Genomic DNA, 24,639 nt, shown 5'->3' on the forward strand with positions numbered 1-24,639 from the left:
CAGCGCCACCTGCGTCCCTTCGGTTCTATACATTTATCTAATTAAAGCGGCTAAAAATAGTCCTTGTAAGAGTGAGAGGGGATGAGGGGGTTTGGCTCCAAGGTAAGCTGTGGTGCCACATACTACAGAGACCTCACCACCCAGGTGCTTTAAGTAAAGCAACTTTCCTTTAAGTAAAGACTGGAGAACTGGGTGCAAGCTAACAAAATGAATTTCAATAGGGACAAATCTAAGGTCCTGCACTTTGGCAGGAAGAACAAGATGAACAAATACAGGATGGGGGACACCTGGCTTACTAACAGTACTGGTGAAAGGGATCTAGAGATCTTGGTGGACTGCAAGCTTAGCATGACTCAACAGTGAGATGCAGCAGCAAAAAAGCTAATGCTATTCTAGGCTGCATCAACAGATGTATAGTGCCCAAATCAAGAGAAGTCATAGTCCCATTCTATTCTGCCTTAGTCAGACCACACTTGGAATATTGTGTGCAATCTTGGGCACCACAATTTAAGATGGATGTTGACAAGATGGAAAGTGTACAGAGGAGGGCAACCAAGATGATCAAGGGTCTGGAAACCAAGCCTGGAAAACAGGAGACTGAGAGGAGATATGATAGCCATCTTCAAATATCTGAAGGGCTTGTCACATGGAGGAGGGAACATGCTTGCTTTTTTCCAGCTATGGAGGGTAGGACTCATAGAATCATAGAATCATAGAATCATAGAGTTGGAAGAGACCACAAGGGCCATCGAGTCCAACCCCCTGCCAAGCAGGAAACACCATCAGAGCACTCCTGACATATGGTTGTCAAGCCTCTGCTTAAAGACCTCCAAAGAAGGAGACTCCACCACACTCCTTGGCAGCAAATTCCATTGTCGAACAGCTCTTACTGTCAGGAAGTTCTTCCTAATGTTTAGGTGGAATCTTTTTTCTTGTAGTTTGGAACCATTGCTCCGTGTCCGCTTCTCTGGAGCAGCAGAAAACAACCTTTCTCCCTCCTCTATGTGACATCCTTTTATATATTTGAACATGGCTATCATATCTTTTTTTTTTATAATATTTTTTATTAATTTTAAGAAATACAGAAAAAAGAATAAAGGATAGTTATAAGAAAATAGATTAGAAGAATAACAAATTTCCATGTTCTTTTTCCATCAAATCTAAAGGACTTCCCCACATCCTCCAAACCCTGCGTTCTCTGTCATATAAAACATCAGCAATTTGTTAACTTATTTCAAAACTTAATGTATCTTCCATTTTATCATGTTCCCTGATTTCAATTTTACTGTAACCCAATTCTTGTATGCTTTGTATTAAACACAATAAAGTTATTTCATTATTTTACCTCTAAATTCTTGTGTCTTAGTTTTCATTTCATTAACTTATATTTGCTGAAGCTAGAATTTCCTAAAAGGTGCATTTTTTTTTAACATTCATACAGCTTATAGTGTTTTTTCAAATAGTCCTTAAACTTTTTCCAGTCCTCCTCAATTGTTTCTTCTCCCAAGTCTCGGATTCTGCCAGTCATTTCAGCCAATTCCATATAGTCCATCAACTGTGATTGCCATTCCTCCAGCGTGGGTAAATCTTGTGTCTTCCAATATTTTGCAATCAGGATCCTTGCTGCTGTGGTAGCGTACATGAAAAAGGTTCTGTCCTTCTTAAGCACTCTCTGGTCCACCATGCCCAGAAGGAAGGCCTCTGGTTTCTTGGGTAAGGTAAATCTCAGTACCTTTTTTAGTTCATTATGGATCATTTCCCAGAAGGCCTTCACTTTCGGACAGGTCCACCAGAGATGAAAGAATGTCCCTTCCGCCTCTCTACATTTCCAACATTTATTGTCAGACAGATGGTATATCTTAGCTAGTTTGACTGGGGTCATGTACCACCGGTATACCATTTTCATAATATTTTCCTTCAAGGCAGTGCATGCCGTAAATTTCAAACCGGTGTTCCATAACCTTTCCCAGTCTACAAACATAATGTTGTGCCCCACATCCTGCGCCCATTTTATCATGGCGGATTTGACTGTCTCGTCCTGTGTGTTCCACTTAAGCAGCAAGTTATACATTCTCGAAAGTAGTTTATTTTTTGGCTCTAACAATTCAGTCTCTAGTTTCGATTTTTCCACCTGGAATCCAACCTTTTTATCTACTTTAAAGACCTCCTGAATTTGCGCATAATGCAGCCAATCTCGCACCTTAGTTTTCAATTTTTCCAAGCTCAGCAACCTCCAATTGTCTCCAATTTTTTCAATTATTTCCCAGTATTTAGGCCAATGGGCCTCCATGTTAAGTCTCTTACGTGCCTTGGCCTCCACCGGTGAGAGCCACCTCGGAGTCTTACTCTCCAATAAGTCTTTATATTTTGTCCAGACCATCAAAATTGCTCTTCTGACAATATGATTTTTAAACAATTTGTGCACTTTAACCTTGTCATACCACAAATATGCATGCCACCCAAACGCATTGTCAAACCCTTCCAGATATAGGACGTCAGTGTTCTCCAGTAAGATCCAATCTTTCAACCAGCAGAAGGCTGCAGACTCATAATATAACCTCAAGTCTGGCAGGGCAAATCCCCCTCTTTCTTTCGCATCAGTTAATATTTTAAACTTTATTCGGGGCTTTTTGCCCTGCCAAACAAACTTAGAAATATCCTTCTGCCACTTTCCAAAACATTCCACCTTGTCCACGATCTGTAGGGCCTGAAACAAAAATAACATTTTCGGCAATACATTCATCTTTACAGCAGCTATTCGGCCTAACAAGGAAAGTTTCAATCTTGACCATGTTTCCAAATCTCTTTTGATTTCCGACCAACATTTCTCATAGTTATCTTTAAACAAATTCAAATTTTTGGAGGTCAGATACACCCCTAGCTATTTTACTTTTTTAACCACATTCAACTCCGTTTCTTTAGAGAACTCATCTGTTTCTGTAACTGTCAAATTTTTTGCTAAAACCTTGGTTTTTTGCTTATTTAACTTAAACCCCGCCACCCGACCAAAGTCAGAAATTAATTCTAACACTCTTTTAGTACTGGAGACTGGTTCCTGTAATGTTAATACCAAGTCGTCTGCAAATGCTTTCAATTTATATTGTTTCACTCCGACCTCGATTCCTTGAACCAACCGGTCCTTTCTAATCATGTTTAGCAACACCTCCAGAACTGAGATGAACAATAGGGGGGATAGGGGGCACCCCTGACGTGTCCCTTTTTCAATTTTAAACTCCTCTGTCACCACATTGTTTACTATCAATTTAGCTTTTTGTTCTGTATAGATTGCTTCTATACCATTTTCAAACCCCCGCCCCACTCCCATCCCTTCCAAATTTTTCTTCATGAACATCCAAGAAATATTATCAAAGGCCTTCTCTGCATCAATAAAAATTAAGGCCGCTCTAGTGTTAAGATTTGTTTGTAGAAGTTCCAAAATGTCAATAATGTTTCTTGTGTTGTCAAACAAATGCATACCAGGGAGAAAGCCAGCCTGGTCCTTATGGATCACTTCATTTAATACTTTTTAAAATCTACTTGCCAGAATATCTGCAAAAAGTTTGTAATCCACGTTTAGGAGTGAGATGGGGCGGTAATTCTTAAGTTGAGTCTTTTCAGTTTCTAGTTTAGGTATCAATGTGATGAAAGCTTCTTTCCACGTTTCCGGTGCCTTCCTTCCCTCCATAATCTGGTTGCAAACCTCCATCAAGGGTTGTGTCAAATAATCCTTTAAAACTTTATAATATTTGGAGGTTAGACCATCAGGGCCTGGAGACTTGCCCAATTGAAGATTCTGAATGGCACTTTCAATTTCTTGCTGTGTGATGTTACAATTCAGGTTTGTTCTCATTTCCAGGGGTATTTTTTGTAGTCCATTAGTTTTAAGAAATTGATCCACCTCGGAAGCTTTTTGCGGCCCTTGTGAGTAGAGTTCTTTGAAATATCTCTGGAAACACTTTCTAATTTCCTCGGGTTTCTGAACCATTCTCCCTTCAATCTCTAGATTTGTAACTGTGTTAAGCTTTTGTCTCTTTTTCAACTGCCAGGCTAGCAGTTTCCCACACTTATTCGCTGATTCAAAGGATCTTTGTTTCATTTGTTTAATTTTCCATTCCACCTCTTGATTTATCAATTTTGAATATTGCGCCTGGAAAAATTTCACTTCTCTTAACACATCCTTCGACTTAGGCCTAGATCTTAATTTTTTCTCTCCTTCTATTATTTTCTCCAATATCTTCTCCTTCTTTTCATTCCAGAGCCTTTTCTTAATCGTGTTTTGTTGTATTAGAAACCCTCTCATAACTGCCTTGCTTGCGTCCCAGATTATTCTTTTTTCCACGGTGGTATTCAAATTTATCTCAAAATAGTCCTTTAAAGTTTTTTGGGCCTTCTTCACAATCTCCTGATCTCTTAATAAAGTGTCATTCATTTTCCATCTAAAGGATCCGGTTGTATTTAGTCTCAGTTCCACTTTCAAAGCATTATGGTCGGAGCAGGTTTTTGGGCAGATTTCCACTTTTCTAGTCTTAGGTGCCAGTCTTCTAGTTGTCCATATTTGGTCGATTCGTGTCCATGTCAGATGAGCTTCAGAAAAGAAAGTCCCTTCTTTCCCTAAAGGGTTCTTAACCCTCCATATGTCGATTAAGTCCATATTGTCAGTCATTTCAAAAAAGGTTTTAGGTAGTCTGCCATCTTTCGATATGTTGGCACTTTGTGACTTATCCATGTTTACAGACACAACCCCATTCATATCACCCAACATAATGATGTTATTATAGTCCAAGTAATCCAGCATAGTCTCATGCAGCTTCCTGAAAAATTCCGATTTTCCCTCATTTGGAGCATATATTCCTAATATCAAAAATTTTTCTCCTTGTGTCTGTATTTCAATCGCCAAAATTCGGCCATGGTCATCTTTAAATAAGAATTTCGGTGACAGGCTCTCCTTTGCATATATCACCACTCCTCTTTTCTTAACTTTGTCCGAAGAAATAAATTCTTGGCCTAGTCTTTTATTAATTAGCACTTTTCTGTGGAGCCTTGTCACATGTGTTTCTTGTAGGCAAATAACGTCCAATTGTTCCTTTTTCAAAATGTGAAAAACTTTCCTTCTTTTTTCCGGGGAATTTCCGCCATTTATGTTCCAACTAAGAAGCTGCAGAGACATCCTGAATCAATTGACGGGTTCTACAATGGGGTGTCTAAGCTTCCCTCCGATCCCGGAGGACGTAGTGCTGGTCCAGATCCAGGTGGTATAACTCTTGAAGGTGGTCCCGGTGGTGGTGGAGGCCAAGAAGCTGCAGCTCCTTTTTGCAGGTCCTCCTCGTGGTCGTGTAGGAACTTCTGCTGGTCTTCAGGTGATTTAATTTTTATTTTCCTTCCTTTATAAGTAAATGAAAGTCCTTGTGGAAACTCCCACCTATAAGGAATTCCGTTGTGTCTCAACAATTTAGTCAGGTCTATATAGGTAGTCCTAAGTTCCAAGAGATATTTGGGTATATCTCTGTAAATTTCGGCCCTTTTGCCTTCTATCTCCAAAGATTTCTTGAAATGTAGGCCTAATATCTTATCCCTCTCTTCTCTTGATCTCAGAATAACTAAGCAGTCTCTGGACTTGTCTTTCTTTACAAATTTTCCCAGTCTAAAGGCTGTCACAATTTTAAAGTCCTTTTCTTCCTCAATTCCCCAGAATTTGGAGAACAAAAGTGTCAGAAATCCCTCTAAATTGTCTTTCTCCAGTTCCGGGATAGCCCTTATCCTGAGATTGTTTTCTTTACTTTTCAGTTCAACCAATGACAGGTAGGCTTGTTGTTCCCCTACCTGTCTTTTCAGAGGCCTTACTTCCCCTTTAACTTCATCAACCTTTATATTCGCCTGTTCTGCTTTTTGGTTGGCTTCCACAGCTAATTTGTAGTTTTCTGCCGTAGCTCCTTGCAGTTTCTCAATTGCCTGGGTGTGCTGCGAAACCTGTTCAGTTAATTTGCCAATAGAGGATGTAGCTTGGTCAATTTTTGATGTTTGATTGTCCACTTTTTGATTTAAAACTGCCAGTTGTTCCAAAATTTGTTTCAAAACTGTTTCAGATCCTCCAGTTGCCATATCTTCTGCAGCCGGCTGTACAAATTCCACCTCCTGTGCTGTCAGCACAGTTGGGACGGATGATCTGCGGTGATGAGTTAAAGTTGTTTGCATGAGTTGCCCAGATTTTTTCTCTTTTTCTTTATCTTTGGCTTTAGCTGCTCTTGTTCTCCCTGAGCCGCTCATTCCACACCTGCCTCTGTTCAAGGTCAAATGATCTTTTGTCCCATGGGAAAGACAAGTCCAAAGTATAAACAAATTAAACCACAAAGAATTTCAATAAAGTTCAATTCCCAGACCACTATACTTCCACAGTCCTGTAGGGGGAGTATTTCAAAGTTTCAAAGAAGAAAGGAACTATTTTCCGCCATTGAAGTTCCTATATTCCCCATGTTAAATTTTTGTAGTTCCCAAACACAAAAGGAAGGTTTCCAAAGCTTCCAGTCTCTTAGAATCCAGCCACAAGGTGTCAAGAGAGGTCCCAGCAACAATGTTAAACGTTAATGTCTCAGTCTATGCAACAGTTTAAATCTCTGCAACAATGTCGTCAATTTGACAGCAGTTTGACAGTTCTCTTCTATACACTGGCAGCCCGATGACGGGGTTATCCCTTTCAACTCCGTTTAACTCAAAGATAGGGGGACAGTTCCAGAAAGCAAAAGTCCATAAGTTTCACAATTCTTTCCCTTTTATCTTCGAAATGCAAAGTCTATCAATGCACTCTTTCTTCCAGTTTTACAATCCCTTTTAAACACTTCAGCTCGCTTCAGAGCCCTTGCTTTGATCTAATAGCAGAGTCGGGAGGCGGACTTCCTGTTACTCGCCTCCCGTTTTCAGCCGAATTTCTTCAATTTAGATTAAGAATTTAGACCCCTTACTCATGGGTATGTTGCTCCAATTCCGATTTTTTCAAGAAGAAAGGTCAGCGCTCAGCAGCAGCAGCAGCGCGGCTTTGCTTCCACGAAAAGAGCGATGAACTCACAGCGCCGCTCCCCCTTTCACGTTCCGGAGCCTCTTACGAGGCTCCTTCTCCGCTTCTGGGGGGGCTCAAGGCGCCCGCCGAGTCCCACGGCCGCAGGCTCGCTCTGCCTGCGGTTTTTCTTGATGGGTCTCCGCTTTGCCGCAGCGGACGACCCTTTTTCGCGGAGCCCCTCTTCACAGCGCGAAGAGGACCGCCATTGCTGTTTCGCGCCGCCTCCGGAAGTCCTGAACATGGCTATCATATCACCCCTTAACCTCCTCTTCTCCAGGCTAAACATGCCCAGCTCCCTTAGCCGTTCTTCATAAGGCATCGTTTCCAGGCCTTTGACCATTTTGGTTGCCCTCCTCTGGACACGTTCCAGTTTGTCAGTGTCCTTCTTGAACTGTGGTGCCCAGAATCAATGGCTTCAAGTTGCAAGAAAGGAGATTCTGACTAAACATTTGGAAAAACTTTCTGACAGTAAGAGCTGTTCAGCAGTGGAAGAGACTCCCACGAGAGGGGGTGGACTCTCTTTCCCTGGAGATTTTTAAGCAGAAGCTGGATGGCCATCTCTCATGGATGCTTTAATTGAGATTCCTGCATTACAGGGGGTTGGACTGGGTGACCTTTGAGATCCCTTCCAACTCTAAGATTCTGTAATTCTATGAATTAACCCAAACACAGATATGTGAGGAAGGCCAGAGGGATGAGGCCTGACAAAAAGGATATAAAAGAACATATAATGAATTTATTTTATCTATTTTATTAATGGCTCTGCCACCTTTCAAGAAGAATATTCTTTCCAAGGTGATTTACATAAAAGAAAAACATATCAATAAAAAACTCACGTTATACAGGCTCACAGAACTGCTAAACCTCGCCAATGGTCTTTGAGGTTTTTCAAAGTCTCCCCAAAAGTACCAGTAAGATTAACTCTATAAACTTATCACATTATACCAACTAACGATCCAACAACAGAGCACAGTTGCCAAGACTAGGCCACAGAATCAGATTCTGTAATGTAGAGTGGGATAATATTTAACACTTGGAATTGGGAAGTACCTTTGCCATGGAATTGGGAAGTACCTTTGTCCACCTGAGCCATGAACTTACAAGGCAAGCCACTATTATTTCATTACTGGCATCCACATCTGAAAAATGTGAACTAGTCTCATTTAACTTCCCTTTGTGGATCTAAAGTGGTGCCCTCCAGGCCAGTTTGCCCATTTACCAGTTGCAATCTTTTGTCCACTAGTTATAGTCAGGTCACATTTGAAGGAAAGGAATGTGTGATACAAATGCAAGAGTATGTGGTGTTGGAAGAACTCATGATTTTTTAGTTACAGATAGGTATCCGTGTTGGTCTGCCATAGTCAAAACAAAAAAAATTCCTTCCAGTAGCACCTTAAAGACCAACTAAGTCAGTTCTTGGTATGAGCTTTCGTGTGCATGCACACTTCTTCAGATACACTGAAACAGAAGTTTCCAGACCCTTCTATATAGTGAGAAGGTGGGGAGGGGTATTACTCAGAAGGGTGGTGGGAATGGGTGATTGGCAGATAGCTCTGATGAGCCTGTTGACGACTTAAGAGTTCTGCACTTAGCCAAGAAGAAACACATGCACAAATATAGGATGGTGGACAACTAGCAGTTCAAGTGAAAAGGATCTAGAGGTCTTAGTGAACAAGCAGCTGAACTTGAGTCAACAGTGTGGTGCAGTAGCAAAAAAAGACTAATGCTATTGTAGGTTGCATCAACAGAAGTCTAGTGTCCAGATCAAGGGAAGCAATAGTACCAATCCATTCTGCCTTGGTCAGACCACACCTGAAATACAGTGTCCAATTCTGGGCTCCAAAATGTAAGAAGGATGTTGACAAGCTGGAAGGTGTGCAGAGGAGGGCAACCAAGATGATCAAGGTTCTGGAAACCAAGCCTTATGAGGAATGGTTGAAGGAGTTGTGTATGTTTAGCCTGGAGTAGAGGAGACTGAGACAAGATAGGATAGGCATCTTCAAGTATCACAAGGGCTGTCCCATGAAAGATGTAGCAAGCTTGTTTTCTCCTGTTCTGTAGGGTAGGACTCGAACCAATGGCTTCAAGTTACAAGAAAGGAGATTCCAACTAAATGTCAGGGAAAACTTTCTGATGGTAAGAGCTGTTTGACAGTAGAACAGTTTCTCTCTGGAATTTGTGCACCTTGGAGGTTTTTAAGCAGAGGTTGGATGGCCATCAGTCATGGATGCTTTAGTTTAGATTCCTGCATTGCAGGGGGTTGGACTAGATGACCCTTTGGTCCCTTCCAACTCTACAATTCTGTGATTCTATGATTCTTCTTAAGTGGATGCACCGTACTACTGGAAAGTAAGAAAAACTGTCTCTGTGCAATTCAAACACAAATTTGTTACATATAAGGAAATATCAAATTTTGATCACATGAAAAAAGAAAGCATCACAGATGAATCAATATTTTTGCATAGTCCCTTTCTAAGCATTAAATTAAGAAACCATGGGAAAAGCTACAACCTAGTGATGGATCACACTACCTTCATATGCATGACACCCCAGCTTCAATCCCTTGGTGTCTCCAGTTGGAATGATCAGAGCAGCTGTTGGAAATGATATTTGCCAGCTGCTGCAAGTCAGAGTAGACAGCTCTGGGCTACATGGACAAATAGTCTGACCTAGCCTATGACAGTTTCCATTTATTATAGTTAAAAGAGATATTCATTTAAGCACATAGTTTAATACTTACTATTCCTGGAGGTCCTGAAGGACCTGCTGCACCCTTATCTCCCTGAAAAAAATAAAAAAGTTAAATTCTAAAGCTGACTAAAGGAAACATTATTATTAATTGCAATATTGAGAATGAATGCTAAAGTACATGCCAGTACATTTTCAAATGGATCTACTTACTTTAGGACCACTTATTCCGGGCAGTCCTGGAAATCCCGGGGGGCCAGTTTCTCCCTACACGTATAATAATAATAATAATAATAATAATGATGATGATGATGATGATAATAATAGTTTTCATTAACTGTGGTATTTGTAAATCAAGACAAGCTCCTTAAGATTATTTTAACCTCAATCCATTAACTGTCATCCATCCTCCAACCACCTCCAGACACTCACACAGGACATTCACCACCTCCACTGGTGCTGATTTAAACAAGAGGTAGAGCTGGGTACCATCTGCATACTGGTGAACACCCAGCCCAAACCCCTGATGATCTCTGCCAGCAGCTTCATATAGATGTTGAAAAGCATGGGAGAGAGGACAGAGCCCTGAGGTACCCCACAAGTGAGAGCCCCCAACATCACTTTCTGGACATGGCCCAGGAGGAAGGAGTGGAACTGGTGCATAACAAGTGTCCCCAGTTCCCAACCCTCATAGATGGTTCAAAAGGATTCCATGGTCAATGGTATGAAAAACTGCTGAGAGATCCAGCAGAACCAGGAAACAGCTTTCAACTTTGTTCCTAGTCCACTGGAGACCACTGACCAGCAGGACCAGGGCAGTTTCAGTCCCGAATGGAAGAGATCAAAATGGTTCGCATCCTCCAGATATGCCTGAAGTTGTTCAGTGACCACCCGCTCAGTCACCTTGTCCAGGAATGGAAGATTTGAGACTGGGCAATAATTGGCCATAGTGGCTTGGTCCAAGTAAGTTTTTTTAAAAAAAGTAGTTTAATAACCACTTCTTTAAGGGGTTCCAGGAAGACTTCCTCATAGAGGGAAGCATTTGCTATCCCATGGAGCCCATTGCCCATCCCTGCCTTGCTCACTTTTATGAGCCAGGATGGTCAAGTATCAAGGAGACACGTGGTCAGTTTCAGTCATCCAAGCAGCCTGTAGACATCCTCAGAAATAACAGGCTGAAACTGATACAGCTTGACCAGAGAGAGCACCAGTACTCTCCCGATCCAGCACTGCTATCATGGTAGAGTCTGCTTCCTTCTGAATTTGAACAATTATATCTGCAAAAAAACTTTGCAAAATCATTACAGCAGATATTAGAGTCTTTAGCAGACTCCAAGCCACCTGAAGGAGTCTCCTGGAAATGTTTTCTGCAAAGCCACTTCTGGTCTGCCCAGGAGGTGGGGTTGCGGGCTTCACGCCCACCCCCACGTGAGGGGGGGGATTTCAGCCCCCAAGAGAACAGGGGAATCCTGGCCGGATCTGCCCTATTTAGGGCCGGCTCAGAGGGGGCTTGCCCTCTTTCGCAGGCTAGCCCTCACGTTTGTTTCCCGCATATCAGCTGTTCCTGCTTGTAGGAGATCTTATCTGCCCCGCCTGGAGCCTTCCTGCCTTGCTTCTTTGTTGCCTTTGTTCTTGAGCTGCAGGGCACCTCGTGGAATATGCTGTAGCTTCACAGAAAAAGCTCTCTTTCTTACAGGGAATTTCCAGCATTCGCTGCTGGTGTTGCTTGATTTCTAAACTGCTTGATTTTTCAGGAGTTGTTATCTCTAGTTTTGTGGGGCTTTTCTCCTTCTGGGGGTTTCCCTTTGCGCTCCATTCCAGCTGCTGCAGTTTAACACCGGAGCTATAAGTGAGCTAAAATCACTGTGTGTTTGTGTGTTTTGTGTGCTTTCCTTCCAGCATCTCTTTCACGTCTACAGTTTTACAGGGAGCTCTGTGTGTTTCCGTGCAAGTTCCCTTCCCCCAGGAGCTTGCTGTGCCTGCTGCTGCATGCCCCCTTCAGAGGAATTTATTCAGCTTTGTGGAGCTTTTTCTGGTGATCCGTTGCCTGCCCTCGACTGCTGACTGCCTGTTCTGCAAGGAGCTCAAGGAAGAACGTTTGGCTCCTCTTTGTATTTCCATGGAGGACACTGCGCACCCATCCAATCAGGTTTTGCTGTTGGGGCTTCAGGTTTTAGCTAAGGGTTTGTGCAGGGGAGCGCGGTGCAATTAGGCTGAACGGCAGCTGCGGGAGGAGAGCGGGCTGCGTTTTGTGCCGGTTGTGTTTCATTTTTACGGCCAGGGTGAGGGGCAGAATTTCTTGTTAAATAATCATTTCAGCAGCATTCTTGAGGGGGTGAGTTCTACAGGCTGTTTTAATTTCGCGCGGAAGTTTAGACTTGGAAAGCGTCGGAAGCAGCTGCGCCGTTGCTGGGCAACCAGCGCGCCCCGGCCGCCATTTCATCCGCCCACATGGCCTTCTGGGCGGCCGCCATTTTACTATAGGCATTCCACCTGGGAAGTTATTTTACAAACCCTCCCTTTTAAGTCTAACCGGCAAGAAAACCAGGGGAATAATTAACGTTCATAAGGGGTATGTGGGGAATGCCTGCAGGTTTTGCTCTTGAGGCTGCGGATTTTTTTCAGTGTTAAAGGGCTAGCGTTGTTTCCGCATGTTCATTGTCGCTAGGCAACGGGAATGCATTATGGCCGCCATTTTGATTGCCCACGTGGCCTTGCGGCGGCAGCCATTTTAGGAGAGGCAAAACCACGTGGGAGCTATCTCCTTTTCGAGTGCCCCTCACTTTCTCGTTGGTTTTAAATTCAAAAGCAATATAAACAATACAAACAAAGGAAATAAACATAAGCAATATAAACAAAGGATGAAAGCGCAATTATTAAAAGAGTCTAGCTTAAATAAGAGCGCGCAAGGGGCTGCAGGGAGCCCCTCCTCTTGGTGCATAAGCTTGTATAGAGCTGGCTACAGCGTCTCTGGCTAGGCTGATCTTAGAATTAATATCCTCTAATTTACTGCTTTGTTTATACTTACACTCTTAAGAATTTCATTCTGGGAATTTACGAAACGCATTTAAATTAAATTGAAGCATTAGTGCACAGTATATTGGAATTCAAATTATTTCATTCAGCTGGCGGTGCTCTGTGGAGCTGTGTCATTTACTCTCTGTCTAGGCATTAAGTTTTATAATTTGGTATAGTCAACTCATAGTTATAAGGAAAAAGAGATCCGGGTTTTATATCATTTGATTTATTGAAGGGCTTCTTCGCCTGCAATCTCTTGCGAGCTTTGCATACAGGTTTATAGGGAATCTAAAGTAAATAGCTCATGCCTCTTCTACGTTCATCTCTTTCTGGTATTTCATCTGTTAGTTTACAAGTATATATTTAATCTGGCAATTTAATTCATTTGGTTGATTTTGATAATAGTGCTTAAGGGCATAAGTCAATTTATCATTTTTCACTACTGTATTGCTGGGTTACAATTTATAATTCTACCTCTAGCTTGCTGTATAGCTGCTTACATTATCAAAGGTTCTCTTCTGTTTATTATAGACTCAGTATTCCTCTAAATACATTGCTTCGAGGTGTGGGCTGGTATTTTGGATTGCTATCCAGTGCAGATAATTCTGAGCTACGGTGATATTGTTTGCAGCTAAATACAATTTGTTGGAGATTAGTTAGGCATCTTTGAGTCCTTTAAACGTACCAGTGCAGACAATACTGAACTACCGTGATATTGCTCGCAGCTCACGCATATAATCCAAGCTAGTTGGCGTGGATTTTACTGAACCAGGCTAATTAAGGGTATCAAACTATGTCTGCTCAAGAGAACCAGCAAAATGCAGCTATATCTGGGTGGCACAAGGGAACCAGGAGGGGTCCCAGGCTTTGTAATGCCTGCGGAATCTGGGGGTGGCATAAGGGAACCAAGAGGGGCCTCAGGCCTTCGTAGCGCCTAGTAACCCACAGACTTTGGCACAGTTCCCCCCCCCCAATGCTTTTTAGACATTTTATAGGCAATATAGGATTGCAGACCAGGTGGCAGCGGCACCTCTTGCGCTCACCCCAGAATGCATCCCGGATACGCCATCTAATGTTGTGGACCGCCCCGGCACCTCCGCGGCAGTGCTGAGAGCAGCCAATGATTCAACAGTGGGTCCTGTGTCCAAGATGGGTCAGGGTAGCCTCCTGTGCCCTGCGACCCACAGGCCTAATCAGTGTTTCCTCTGCTTTTGAAACCTTTTACCAGCAATTCAGGCCCATGGTCACTGCGGCCTCTTCCGAAATAGTGAAGAGCTCCCTTGCACCTTGGCCTCCTTATTTAGGGTTCCACATTCGGGTAGCAATCCATTTATGCATCCTCACACATAATTACAGTCTACGTGTCCCTAGGTTTCCAATAACAGATCCTCCGGAGGTAGGGCTCATGCTTACAATTATAACCTTTCTGCCTCTCAGTATACCCCAGACTTTCCCAGTATTCTACAGGATTCACAACCTCAGCCTTTGCCATAGACGGGGGCTCTGAAACATCATCCGATGATGAGATGCAGGGGCAACAGGGAGTGTCAGCGGCTGCAGAACAGCACCAGTCTCCAATGATGGGCAAGGGAGAAAGAAGTCTAAGTAAGAAGAAGCATTCGGCCAAGAAGAGCAAAAGAAGTAAGCTTTCTGATACCAAGGACGATTCAGAAAAGCTTCCTGCTGCGTTCTGAGCGACCAGAATTACTGGATGGAGCATATGGGTCCCTATGTGGAAAAAGGAAAGTTGGAAAATTTGAAGGTAACCGAGTCCCTCACCATGAGGTTTGCTGGGAGTACAACACGGGTGTGTGCCAGGGGCCAAATTGTAAGTATGCGCATGAATGTGAGAAGTGCCTAGGTAACCACCCAGCGTCTTCATGTTTTAAAGGTAAACAGCCCTTTCCGGGCAGCAGGGGACATTTCAACCAGGGGTCTTGAAAAGCTCACAGACACGCCAAAAAGAACAGCTCTCACCTCTTAGAACCCTTCTCGATAAATACCCTAAAATAGAGGCAGCAAAGTACCCTGGGAAAGAGTTTCTCTTATGGCTTCAAGATCCTTGTTTCATTACCCCCTAACTCAGGGAACCCCCCCCCCAAAACCAGTTTGGGAAATGCCAGCTATTGCAAAAAAGAAATTAAAAGAAAATTCTGGCCGGGAGGGTGGCCGGTCCCTTCAGGGAGCCACCTATAGCGGGTTTACTCATTTCACCTTTAGGCATTGTCCCCCCATAGACTCCAGGAGAGTATCCTATGATCCACAACCTACCCTACCCTAGAGATGGCTCAGTCAATGATGCAATACCACAGAAGCCTTGTTCTGTGAAATATGCCTCCTTTGATCAGGCTATAAAGTGTATGCGCAGGTTCAGCAGGGGCGCGCTCTTGGCAAAGTGCGACATTGAGTTGACTTTCCGTCTCCTGCCAATTCACCCTGAGAAATTTCTATGGCAAGGTTTTTAGATTTGAGGGGGCTTATTCCATAGACAAATCTATGCCGATAGGGTGCTCAGTAGCTTGTGCACTTTGAGTCATTTAGTGCAATTCTGGACTGGGCTCTTCGCTTTAGAACTGGTTCTGAAGGGGTGACCCATTACCTCGATAACTCTTCTCCCCCATCATTAGTAATAGCCCTGATTGCGCCTCTACTTTAGAGGCTTTCACCTGAGGAGCTTGGGGTACCTTTGGTGGCGGACAAAACAGAGAGTCCAGTTTTGACCATAACCTATTTTGGGTATTGAATTGGACACAATTGCACAGACATCCCACCTACCAAGGGAGAGACTAGCAGCACTTAAAAATTAATCCTGCAACTTCTTCCCCTCAAGAAGGTCACCCTTGGCCAGCGTAAAGTCACACTTCGGTCACCTCAACGTTGCATGCTGGGTAGTGTCCCCTGGCCGCCCCTTTTGCGGGTGATTGGCTAAGCTGTCAGCGGGACTGCGCGCTCCGCAACACTGAGTGCGCCTCTCTAGAGTGGTCAAGTCGGACCTGATGGTTAGTGCATGGAAAAGTACAATGGCATTTGCGGGCTGCAGAGGTCAGGAATCACCAGGTATGCTTCTGGACCGACAATCAAACGGTTGGCAGTGTCCTGTCTAAACAATTTTCGCACTCTCCTAGAGTGGCAAATCTGTCCCAGACCTTTGTCCTTTTGTGCTTAGAATTAAACATCTATTTCTCTACCAAGTTTACCCTGGGGTTATCAAGGGCATCACGGATGCACAGGCGCAGCAAATTGCCACATCCATTCCGGGAGCACCTTTGGAGCCTGGGGAACGTGATGTCCTGAAGGGAGTATTAGCTTCAGGAGCCACGCCCATGCTTAGATCTTACAAAAAGGCTTGGGTGGACTTTATGGAGTTTCAAGACAAATTTATATAATAATAATAATAATAATAATAATAATAATAATAATAGTAAACAACAACAACAACAAAACAACAACAACAACAAACAAAACCCTAGGCTTTACACACCTCAAGGCAAATTAAAAAATCCTAGGCTTGACACACCTCCTACCAAGGCTGAAGCTCTACAATACTTGGTACATTGGAGGGTGTTGGGTCGTGCAGCAAAGACTCTTAAACATCCAGTAGGAGGCAATCTCCTTTTTCTGTAAGGTTGTTTAATCCAGAGACCCTGGTGTGGCCTTCTTAGTGTGAAGGGCACTGTAGGGCTGGCGCAGGCTGCACTAAAAGTGATGGTAGAAGGCCCTTAACTTATGACATTCTATGCCAATTCTTAAATAAATAAATAAATAAATAAATAAAAGTATAATAATAATAATAATAATAATAATAATAATAATAATAATAAACCATAAAATAAAATTAAAATAAAAAATCCAGAAGTATCTATTGGTCCGAGGACAAGGCCCAGTTATTTACAGCTGCATACTCCATTGCCTTTGGCGCTATGCGAAGTGGTTTGTAAGGGCCAACCAGATTCCGCTGCCCGAGGTATTTTGAGAGACCTGACCTTGTTCAGATCCAATTTAGTCCTGCATGTCCAATGTTCCAAAACCGATCAGCAGTAAAGGACACTAAACAATTCATGTACATGAGACCAACCATCTCAGGTCCATTCCTCAAACATTGGGATGGCTCCGGCCTTGCACGGCTTCAGTCCATGCACGTTATACGAGGGGCGATCAGTCCATGCACGTTATGCGAGGGGCAATTGCTGCCTGCGGTTTACCCTCAGCTGAATTCGCGGTTAACTCCTTTAGGATTGGGGCCGCCACCACAGCAGTGCTTTTGGGACTCTCATCTGAAAGGATGAAGGACTTGGGGGCAGTGGAAGTCTGATGCATTAAGGGAAGTCTGATGCATATAAAGGATATATTCGTAAGACCTTGTGATTGTTCACAGTATACCTGACCTGGCTTAGTTACCTTCTTTTGCTTTCAGGTGACGTTGTGATGCATATTTGGAGTATAGGCCCTGCACAGTCCACTGGGATAGAAACCATGCCGTTAACCATGCCGTTAACGGGGACCTAGGGTGCAGGAGCTATGAGGGCGCACATCTGGATAATCGGGCACAGCATAGTGCATTGAGCCAGGGTCCGCGCCATCAATTCCAGTCTCGGGCCGCACCTTAGCTACATCAATATATCTTGGATCTCACGAAGGGGAATGCGCTGGGCCAAAATGTTGCCCGCTATTAGGGCCAGAGCGGCAGCGGAGGGCCCCCCAGATGCTTTAGTTATCCAATTAGGCGAAGAGAGTTAGCTTTTAGAAAGGCAGTCGACTTGATGTGGCATATCTCTAGTGACTTTGAGGAACTTAAGGCCTCTTACCCAAACGTCACTACTATTTTATTTGGGCCTCGTGGATGGAGAGGCGGGTTTGGTGAGATTGCAGGTGCCCGATAGCCATAAATAGGGCGGTGGTGCGTAGAGTGGCAGCCCTGGGGGAGAGTGTCATTGACCACCCGGGCATATATGTCAACGGTGAGGCCCTCTACCGGTTTGATGGCGTGCATCTTTCGGATGCGGGAAATGATATTTGGCTGATGGCGTGCATCTCTCGGATGCTGGAAATGATATTTGGCTGATGGATATGGCAAAGGGGATAAGGGATTGGTTTCAGGCATGAGAGTATTGGCGGCGAGCGATTGCTCGTGTGGCAGTAGGCATTGGTAAGAAGGGGTTAAGAGGATGTGTGGGGAGGGGAGGAACGCCATCACCTCCCCTCAGTGAGCGAAGGGTGGTCCATTAAAGGCGTGGCCCTGTCCGAAGCCTATGGAGGTGTGGGCCAAAGGCACGCCCCAGAGCGGTGACCCGGGGGAGCTCCTAGTCGACGTGCCTTGGCAGGAGACTCCCCCGATAAAGTGTTAACCCTTCCCCGTGTCAGCCCCCGCGAGAACAGGGGAACCCCGGCCGGATCTGCCCTATTTAGGGCCGGCTCAGAGGGGGCTCGCCCTCTTTCGCCGACTAGCCCTCACGTTTTCCCACCCTCCCTCCCTTTAGGTATGCTTTAGGTAGGTCTTTGACTTTGTTATGGACTTCGGTCTGTCGCCGCAAGGGGCATGGTAGGAATTTTTCCCAATTGGCAATTTGTAGCCTTTTGGTTTTTCACCTACCTCGTAGCAACTCGTCACAACTTTTCTGCATTGGCGGTAGGCATTGGTAAGAAGGGGTTAAGAGGATGTGGGGGGGGAGGAACGCCATCACCTCCCCCCAGTGAGCGAAGGGTGGTCTGTTAAAGGACTCCGGGGGGCGTGGCCCTGTCCGAAGCCTATGGAGGTGTGGGCCAAAGGCACGCCCCAGAGCGGTGACCCGGGGGAGCTCCTAGTCGACGTGCCTTGGCAGGAGACTCCCCTGATAAAGTGTTAACCCTTCCCCGTGTCTCCAGCAAATGGGCTGGAGCCGGATAGTCAATAGGACCAATGCCTAAGCCAATGCCTCTCATTCCTGAATTCAATAAAGTTGTGGCCTAATTCGCCCAATTAACCTTAATTATGGTGTCTTGTGTCTTTATTTATCCTGGTGGGGGGCGGGAACTTGCCACGCAAATGCAGTAAAGGGGCAACAAAGGTCCTCTTTGCTGTCACCATTGCTACTTGGTAGGCTTGATGTTGAGCTCTCCTCCGTGTTTGGTCCATGGCCTTTTAAACTGTATGGTGCAGGGTTCTTGTTTTTGTTTGTTGTTATGATATGTATTTTTGTGTTTTTATATTGTAAACTATGCAGTGTTCATCTGATGAAGGGTTGTATAGAATTGTAATAATTAAATTCCAGAGATAAAAGCTTTTAGAAGTATGTAAAAGCAATATTGAAGAAAATTGAAAATACATACAGTTCTTCCCTTCTCTCCATTTTCTCCATCCTTTCCAGGTCTTCCCTGAAATGTAAATAGTTTCATATAAATCCCTACAACTATTTTTTTTAATGCTGAAACTGCAGAGTAAATGGCATGTTTCCTTCCCTAGCTTGTCTTAGAAAGCATTTACTGTAGTTTTTCCAAGCTTTCTCAGAGTCTCATAAGAAAAACCTGGAGAAAATTAATGCTTGGGGAATCATTCCTCACCACTGTCACTAGGGTTGCTTCCAGCTATCTTCCATGCAGCCATGCAAGTCTCAAGTATTACCCACTCCTTCCCATCCCACCCACAATCCTCCAATCCTATCCCTTTACTTTTCACCATGTTGCTGGCTGAAGCTGCTGCCTTGGCCATGGTGGCAAGTGGGAGGGAGGAAAGGAGGAAAGGAGGAAGAAAAGTGCCTCCTCCTGTTGGAGATATAGAACAGTGAAATCCCAAAAAAAGCTTAAAATGTAGAGCTGTATGTAACCACAGTGGCAAGGAATCTCTCTGCATGGAAGCAGAAGGATGTGAGAACACCCTCAAGGGAAGAATGGTTGATGAAAACCTTGGAATACACAGAACTGATAAGAGATACAAATCTAGAATCATTTAAGGAGGACTGGAAACCCTTTACTGGTCCATTTAAAAAGTTATTTTCCATATGTGAAGTCCATAGCAGGGTTTGAAGATTAAGGGGGGAAATAGCAGAACATATTAAGAAACCTGTTAAAGAAGATGAAACTGGATAGGGTGGAATTATAAAATGCAATTGTCTGTATTCTTGATTATAAACATTGATGGTGGGTGAGTGGGAAGTCATTGGTATTGTAGAATTGGATAGAACTGTTGAGTGACAAAATGTAACTTTTAAGCTCAAAATAAAATAACCTATTAGTTCAAAATCTTCTAGTAAAATTCACATTTTTAAAAAATTAAGAAAGTTCTGTCATCTTTACTTGATTGATTCATATGTCAAAATTAATCAAATTCTTCCTGCATTGAAATCATTCCTCCCTTAAAAAAGACAACATACTATTTCAATCAGAAACAAAGCCGACCCACAAAATTCCCTGTAGTACAAATCTTGCTTTCAGATTTACATCTTGTTGAGATTACTAATATGTTTAACAGAAATCACTAAATGGCTGGAGAAGCAAAAGCAAATTGATTAATAAATACTAAGCATACATACCCGTGGACCAGGTTTTCCAGGTTCACCTTTCTGCCCTTTCTCACTTAATCCTGGTGATCCCTTAAAAAAAAAAAAAATGCCATTAGTGTATGTTATTGAAGTCTACAGTGGTACCACAAGTTACAAATGTAGGGCCACTGGGCATTGCCAATGTCAATGTGTGTCCATGGTTCCATTTCTTGTGTGTCCTCTTAACCCTTTCTTTTGCTCATTGGCATAGATTTTCTTCACCAGTTCAGTCTCCAATCCTTGTTCTGAGGAGGGCTTCTGTAGGCATTCTGCCAAGGGGGCTATGTGAGTGCTGTGTTGGACGCCCTCTCCTTCCTTCCTTTTGCATGCTGTATTCAAAAAACTGTGGTTGTGAGAGGTGGAAAGAGACTCAAAGTCCTGCATGTAGGGATGTCGGGGGACTCTCAGGAGTGGGGCTGCTCCTGCTTGTGCTATAGGAGGTCATTAACTGGGGGCGCTGGGCAAGCTGGGTTGAAGGGTGGAGGGCTGAGCTTGTTACCATGAGTTCATTGGCTCCCTCCATGATTTGGGGGGGTCATGTAGGCATCATTGTCAGAACAACCCCTGACTGCTGGGAATTTCTGAGCATGTCTGGCTGCTGTTTATGCAGCATTTTGGAATTTTTGAGTGTTGTGGTCTCTCCCCCCCTCCTGGGGTGAGCATGTATAGGACACAGCAGCTGAGGATTGCTATAGCATTGCTCAGTAAGTCAGTAAAATGAATTCAGGACCCCCAAAATACAGATCAGTTTTAAACTTACTGGAGAGCCGGGGTCACCCTTTTCACCAGGAGCACCCTAATGGAATGACAAAACAAAGTAGATTAATATAATGAGGCATCAGCTAAACCCTCCTATTTAAAACACAGTAATTTTTCAAGACTCTCCAAACCTTGAAAATGTTAGGGTTACTGTCTTGCGTAATGTTTTGTTTTTGAAAAGTTTCAGATTCTCTGATATAATCTGCTTATAAGAAACTGCTGAAAAGAAAACAGGTTTACAGGTTGATTGTGATCAGAGAACCTTCAGTCCCCTTGAATCAGAAGTGAGGAACCTTATGGGCTCTGTGAGCCAGATCTTTATTGGGCCAAATTTGACAGGTGGGTGGGACATACTACCTGTCAATCACCTGGTGCCACCATGAAGTCAGGTGACTGAGTGCTTTGATGCCCCAAAGTTGAGACTTCAGAGCACCACACAGAGCTTGCAAAAAAGCTTGCAAAAAGCTATCAGCTGACAGGTAGTGGATCATAGAATCATAGAATCATAGAGTTGGAAGAGACCACAAGGGCCATCGAGTCCAACCCCCTGCCAAGCAGGAAACACCATCAGAGCACTCCTGACATATGGTTGTCAAGCCTCTGCTTAAAGACCTCCAAAGAAGGAGACTCCACCACACTCCTTGGCAGCAAATTCCACTGTCGAACAGCTCTTACTGTCAGGAAGTTCTTCCTAATGTTTAGGTGGAATCTTCTTTCTTGTAGTTTGGATCCATTGCTCCGTGTCTGCTTCTCTGGAGCAGCAGAAAACAACCTTTCTCCCTCCTCTATGTGACATCCTTTTATATATTTGAACATGGCTATCATATCACCCCTTAACCTCCTCTTCTCCAGGCTAAACATGCCCAGCTCCCTTAGCCACTAGCCACTGAAGCCTGCTTTCCCTAGTCAATGCCCAATTAGGAATGCAGTTTAAGGCTCCCATTGTGCACTTGCAGCCACATCTCTACCATACCAATTTGGCCCATGTGCTGGAGGTTTCCAATTCCTGCCTTAAAACAGTGCCCTGAATCTGCTGAAATGCAGAAATGCCCATCCAATGGCAGACCTATGTCCTGATTCATGGGGGTGCACACTGCTCCAGAGAGGTGATGGTCCAAACAAGAGGGAGATGAGGCACCTCAGGGTTCCAGGCAGACAAAGGCTAACAAAGCCCGGATCAGCACCTTGGAGAGTGACCTAGGTTTGGTTCTGCATCTAGGCAGTTAAAAGGGCAAGGCCCTTCCTCTGCAGTTTGTTGGCTTCTTCTAGGCCAGGAGTCAGCAACCTTTTTCAGCAGGGGCCGGTCCACTGTCCCTCAGACCTTGTGGTGGGCCGGACTTTTTTTTTGGGGGGGGGTAAATGAACAAATTCCTATGCCCCACAAATAACTCAGAGATGCATTTTAAATAAAAGGACACATTGTACTCATGTAAAAACATGCTGATTCCCGGACCATCTGCGGGCCATATTTAGAAGACGATTGGGCCGGATCCAGCCCCAGGCCTTAATTTGCCTATCCATGTTCTAGGCTGTAGGCTTCTGAGCTTTAGGGCTCTCCTGCTCCCCAGAGGGGTCTATCAAAGTCCGGCAGCAGAGGTGTCTCCTCAGGCTTCCGACAGACACAGGCTTAGATCTCTCTTCCAAAAGGCAGCTGCCACTCTGCCTCCAAAGATTCGTGGTTTGTGACCCCATCAAGTTGAAGAGGTGAGAAAACCCTCCCTATGGATTATACTATTATGTGTATGTTTCGGTGGCATATGGACAGGGCTAAGGGGGATCTCCCACTGGAATAAATTTGGTTGGTCTATGGAGCTTCTAACCTACATCTCATTGAACTATTTTCATGCTGTCACATCTAATTTGGTCTTTTGTGCACTCACAGAGGGCATGGCAAATGAGTGGTGGGAGTGGGTCAAAGAATGAACAAATATTCCAGAGATGATAATTTACTTACCAAAAAAAAAAAAAAAAAAAAAGGAAAAGGAGAAAATTGATGGACTTCTGACTGTCGATTTATACTTCTCTTCCCTCAGTAATCCCTATCACAACTGATAGCTTTTGGAAATTAATTATTGTATTTGACTTTCCTTTTAATCAGAGTAGACCCACTGAAATAAACTGACCTGTAAGTCATGGCCATTAAATTCAGCATGTCTACTCTGAGTAAAAGTTTGTGAATGCAGCCCAATGCCACTGATATCAGAAGAACAAAATGCACACACTCACAGTCTCTCCACGTATTACTACAGTTCCTTTCTCTTGCTGTTGAGGAGCAGTTCCCTGGGGACCTGGAGGGCCCATGGCACCCCGTTCACCCTAGAGTTGCATGCAAGAAGGATTAAAATAAAATTAGCTACAAGAGGAATACTTAGAAAACAATTTTCCAAGTATTAAGACTTTGATTCTCTTCAAAAAAATTGTTTTGTTTTAAAGTTCATCAAACAAATTTGAAGGTACTAAAAATTTAAAGGTAAAATTCAGTTTATTCAATCCTATCATTTCAGGAGATAATGCAACATAACTGATCCCAATGAAATTTGTTCTTAGTGATAACGAGTCCTTCAAAAATGAGAGATAAATAGCATCGGTTCTTAGAAAGAAAAACCTATTATTTTTCCTTGCCTTTGTATAGAAGCCTACCAGTTCCCCTGAAAAAGCACACTAAATAAAAGAAACTCCATTTAATACTGGCTTGTGATTCCCCCTCCCCCAAGTTAAAAAAAAAAGGATTGACACTTTTACATTCTCAAAATAAAAATCTGGACAAACCATAGATTCCAACAATATCTGTTCAGCACAGTTCTGGTAATGCAAAATCCCCAAATCTAGGGATCAATTTTCAGGGAAGCATTTCTTAAATATTCCTACTAGTCAACGAGATAATATTGGGAGGGGAGGGGGTTTCTGAGGGGAGGTTGAAAACAAGTAAATGTATGTCTTAGAGTGATTCCAAGCATTTGAAACCACACACTGTTCATCTGGAAGAGGAGGCCAAGCACAAAGAGATCAGTTTGTGCTACATGGCTGCTTGGTTGAGTCTGATGCTCCTATCAAGGTGATGCACACAGATGTGATGCTGTGAAAAACAACAAAATATAAACTCATTGTATTTTATCTACCTGCTTACCAGCAGCGGCCAGGTGAACAGGGGTTGGGGGGTTGTCACTGCAGCTTACCCAAACAGCACATGAGGGTTGTGTGGAGCCACTCCTGGAGCCAACCTAGTGCTCACACCTGCAACTCCACCCCACTGGTTATTACTGCAGGTTACCTTTTTAAAAGAATTTCTCCAAGTATTTCTAAGTATTTCCAAAATATAATGACATACAATTATCCACAATTCTATTCACCAGGTCTCCATGGGCAAGTGCCCTGGCTTTCTTGGGAGGACTCCCAGTAGCCTCTGAAAGATGCTTTTGGCATTGTAGTTTGGAGAAGTCCTCCCCCAGTGCTGTGATCCAGTGCTGCCACTGGGTGCAGCCATTTATGGGCTTTGGCACAGCGGTGGAGTGAGCAACAACATGAGAATGGGTCTTTTCTGCAGTGGCTCCCTGTATGCAGAATGCTTTCCCCAAGAAGGCTAAAGATATGTAACAAAGGTGCCAGGAA

At 43.7% G+C, this 24,639-nt stretch overlaps 1 protein-coding gene and 1 long non-coding RNA gene across 3 annotated transcripts in view; both read right to left on the reverse strand.

Moving 5' to 3' along the window:
• COL4A1 (collagen type IV alpha 1 chain) overlaps window positions 1-24,639 on the reverse strand; it is a 187,056-nt gene that overhangs the window by 115,254 nt on the left and 47,163 nt on the right. For both annotated transcript variants that reach the window (XM_083729818.1, XM_083729817.1), the window contains exons 13-18: window positions 23,257-23,346; window positions 21,032-21,067; window positions 20,263-20,322; window positions 19,064-19,108; window positions 9,953-10,006; window positions 9,792-9,833 (exon numbers count right to left, since the gene is read on the reverse strand). In XM_083729818.1, coding sequence (XP_083585944.1) covers window positions 9,792-9,833; window positions 9,953-10,006; window positions 19,064-19,108; window positions 20,263-20,322; window positions 21,032-21,067; window positions 23,257-23,346 — 327 coding nt within the window. The remainder of the gene's footprint in view (window positions 1-9,791; window positions 9,834-9,952; window positions 10,007-19,063; window positions 19,109-20,262; window positions 20,323-21,031; window positions 21,068-23,256; window positions 23,347-24,639) is intronic.
• On the reverse strand, window positions 11,426-14,705 carry LOC310840849. Its single transcript, XR_014562205.1, has 2 exons — window positions 14,558-14,705; window positions 11,426-11,841 (listed from the first exon to the last, which is right to left on the reverse strand). It is a non-coding gene; the product is annotated as an uncharacterized lncRNA (long non-coding RNA).

This window comes from Podarcis gaigeae (assembly GCF_964106915.1).
Source record: "Podarcis gaigeae genome assembly, chromosome: 3".
Lineage (NCBI taxonomy): Eukaryota > Metazoa > Chordata > Lepidosauria > Squamata > Lacertidae > Podarcis > Podarcis gaigeae.